We start from the raw sequence: 3,725 nt of genomic DNA, 5'->3' as shown, positions 1-3,725 counted from the left end.
TCCACACTACTTGAACTCTGAGAATTGTGAGAAAAAAAAAAAACATCCAAATATTTCAAAATCTTTTTTTTTTAACCCAGCATACAATACACAGCAGTTTGAATGCATTTGTAAATATTTTGAGTGAACCACAGCCATTTATTTGAAGGTATTTAAAATGTTAAAATTAAAATGCTTTGTCAAGGTTTTTGAATGTTATTCTTTATTGTTTCTCCTTGCCGTATTTTAGAGCACATAACAGCCTCTTTAATTTTTTCCATTGTTATTTAATATTTTAATATTTTATGCTCTACAGGTATGTCTGATCGTGGGGGCTGTTCTTTAAGCTCCTCATCCAACCCTTAGTGATTAGGGCCAATGAACAATTATCAACACTATTAAAGTGGGAGTGGCTAGTAATCCTGTTTAACATTTACACTCACATGAAGGGATGTTCAGAGACTTTGAAGCAGGAAAACTAGCAATGATTCTGTCTGTGCCGTTTTTGCTCTGAATATAATTCACAGTATGAAGATGTAATTGTAATTTAACTGTAACTGGGAAATCTGTTTATTTTTCTTTTGTGGATAATTCAGTTAATACATTTCAAATCAATGGAATTACCAGAATCTGGAGAAGTGCAGTACTGTTTCCAATCATATAACTCATCCTGTATTAAGGAAGTGCGATCTCCAGCTGTGTATGTGGTGATGTATATTTCTGCAGTGGCAATGGTGATGCTGACAGTGTGTGGAAACCTGGTGGTGATTATTTCTATCTCTCACTTCAAGCAGCTCCACACACCAACCAACTTCCTCCTGCTCTCTCTGGCTGTGGCAGACTTACTAATAGGACTAACCGTGATGCCTTTCCGCTTAAGTGTGTTAATAGAGACATGCTGGTATTTTGGAGAAACATTTTGTACAATTTACAAAACAGTTCAATATGTTTTCACATCTGTGTCAATTAATAATGTTGTATGCGTCTCTATTGATCGTTATTTTTCTGTTTGTTATCCTTTCCTTTATTCTACAAAAGTTATATTTTACATAACACAGCCAGTTATATCATTTAATTGGTTAATATCTCTGTTATACAATTTGGCACTTGTTTATTTTAATGGAAATATTAGTGGTGCTGAACTCAATACTTGTCTCGGAGACTGTTTGTTTGTGATGAGTGAAGCCTGGGGAATAGCTGATTTAATATTTGTATTTATTCTGCCATGTTCTATAATGATTGTCCTCTATGTGAAAATTTTTGTAGTAGCTAGAAGACATGCAAAATTAATCAATACTGTTACAGCACATGCTAATTCTGCAAATGAAAGAAAAGGCAAAATTCCTAAGAAATCTGAAACAAAAGCTGCTAAAACATTAGGGATCGTAGTTGTTGTCTTTCTCCTGTGTTTGGTGCCATATTATATCTGCACACTAGTTTATGAAAAAGTCAATATGTCTTCTTCTTCTGTACTTATTAATTGTCTTGTTTTGTTGGCCTGTTTTAATTCTTGTCTCAATCCCATTATTTACGCCCTGTTTTACTCCTGGTTTCAGAAATCAGTGAAATTGATTGTAACACGGAAGATATTTAACCCAGCATCATCTTTGATTAATTTGTTCCCAGAAACCTTGTAAACATAGTGACTCCCTGTCTCAAGTGTCAATTGTATGACTTTACCCATCCCTCTTTTTTTGTCTTTTTACCAGAGATTTGATCATTTTAAAATTCACCATCACATATCAGCAAACAGTGTGAAACGACTCATACTGAATTAAAAATAATATACTGTACATACTTTCTTTTATAAATATTCTGCAATAGAAAGTACCATGTTATACTGTAGTTCCTGCCCTCTGTTTAATAATATCTAAACTTTACAAAAAATATTAACATCATTCTCAAATGTATATGGAGGAAGAGGGCAGATGATGTTATATTGTAGATTGAAACAGTTGAGAAAAATCAAATCCTCTGTCCTTGATATTCTTTCACACTGGCTTTTTACAGCAAGAATGGGAACCCCATGTTTCTATGCCGGTATACTGTAGGTTGATATTTTGATTAGCTACTGACTAACATTTGCAAAAAGAGGTTGTGTGATCTGCTATCTAAATAGTTTGTTCTTTTACGTTATTCAGCTGTAATAAAAGTCAGGGATCCACTGTAGTTGTAGTTGTACTTTATTGGTTTAGAAGATGATTCTAGATAACAGGTCTTCAACAGGTCTTTTTTCCATTTGTCTAATTTAATAATTTATCTTAATGAGTACCTCATCATTGTTAACTTTATATAACTTAATATAAAACATATTTATTTCTTACATTTTTATTATTAGGTATACTACCCCAGCACTTCAAATTTTGATTCCTCTAATAAAAGTCAATATTAAACTTGGAATCATAAAAAACATATTCTTCTGGGGTTAAAGAGATTGCAGATGTATTTTTAAAAATTAAAATAATTTTCCTTCATTATTAACTGTGCAAATATCATTATTGTACCATTCCTCAAAAAAGGCTTCTGTTTTTGGACTTTATGTATATTCTATTTAATGACTAACAGCAGCCATATCACCCTGCAACTCACAACTGGCAACCCACTGAAGCTCAGCAGGTGTGAGCCTGGTCAGTACCTGGATGGGAGACCTCCTGGGAAAAACTAAGGTTGCTAACGGAAGAGGTGTTAGTGGGGCCAGCAGGGGGTGCTCATTCTGCAGTCCATGTGGGTCCTAATGCTCCAGTATAGTGACGGGGACACTATACTGTAAACGGGCACCGTCTTTCAGATGAGATGTAAAAGTGAGGTCATTAAAAATCCCAGGGTGTTTCTTGAAAAGAGTAGGGGTGTAACCCCAGTGTCCTGGCCAAATTTCCCATTGGCCCTTTCCAATCATGGCCTCCTAACAATCCCTCTATGAATTGGCTACATCACTCAGCTCTCCTCCCCACTGAGAGCTGGTGTGTGGGGAGCGTTCTGGCGCACTATGGCTGCTGTCACATCATCCAGGTGGGGCTGCACATTGGTGTTGGTGGAGAGCACTTTGAGTGGAGTGTCCAGTAAAGCGCTACATAAGTGTAAGCAATTATTATTAATTATTATTAACATCAATGTGTTGAAAATATATGTTTGCAAAGTTGCAAAATCAATAAATTTGTTTTTGAAAGGGAATGTTTGATTTCATTACCAGTTTTATAAATGTTCTATGTTAAAAATGTACAGATGCAGCCATTCAAAATGGGTGAGGTATTTCACGGCATACCGCGACATGCCCACCGGGGTATCACGTGGTATCACGTGTGTCACGTGACTAGCTATCCGGCGTCGCCTTGTAAAACCGCCAGGGGGAGCTTAACCTCTCATGTACAGCATTCGAGCCTTTAATTTTGAACTGTGTATTACAGCATGTTAATCATCAGTCATTCAAATGTTGGTATATTTTATGAAAGCAAGATTGCTCAGTTGGACAAAAGTACACAACCTACCTTTATCAGAAATATGTATGCATCAAAGCCTTTACTGAAGATATTACTAATAGTATAATAATGGATGACTTTGGACAAGCTGTATACTCAAAGTATAATTTCTTTAGCACATTTGTACAAGCACTTGGAATCTGTCCAAGCCATACTTTGTCAGGCATTTTGTTTTACTTCAACGGGCATAAAAACGTCCTTGCTTTTAACAGGGCGTTTCATAATTTCTAACTACGAAAATGATTTAAAATGCGACACGTATCATGAAAA

The 3,725-nt window shown here is 35.6% G+C and overlaps 1 protein-coding gene across 1 annotated transcript; it reads left to right on the top strand.

Annotated features, from left to right (window-relative positions):
* The first annotated feature begins 253 nt into the window (after positions 1-253).
* Positions 254-2,987, top strand: LOC148675506 (trace amine-associated receptor 13c-like). Its single transcript, XM_088627192.1, has one exon. The coding sequence runs from the start codon at positions 594-596 to the stop codon at positions 1,614-1,616; it is 1,023 nt and encodes a 340-aa protein (XP_088483318.1). The 5' UTR covers positions 254-593; the 3' UTR covers positions 1,617-2,987.
* Positions 2,988-3,725: the final 738 nt, after the last annotated feature.

The sequence above is a fragment of the Lepisosteus platostomus genome, chromosome 3, assembly GCF_059453375.1.
Source record: "Lepisosteus platostomus isolate fLepPlt1 chromosome 3, fLepPlt1.hap1, whole genome shotgun sequence".
Taxonomy (NCBI): Eukaryota; Metazoa; Chordata; class Actinopteri; order Semionotiformes; family Lepisosteidae; genus Lepisosteus; species Lepisosteus platostomus.
Note: the sequence above shows the minus strand (reverse complement) of the source record. Positions and strands in the feature narration are given on the sequence as shown.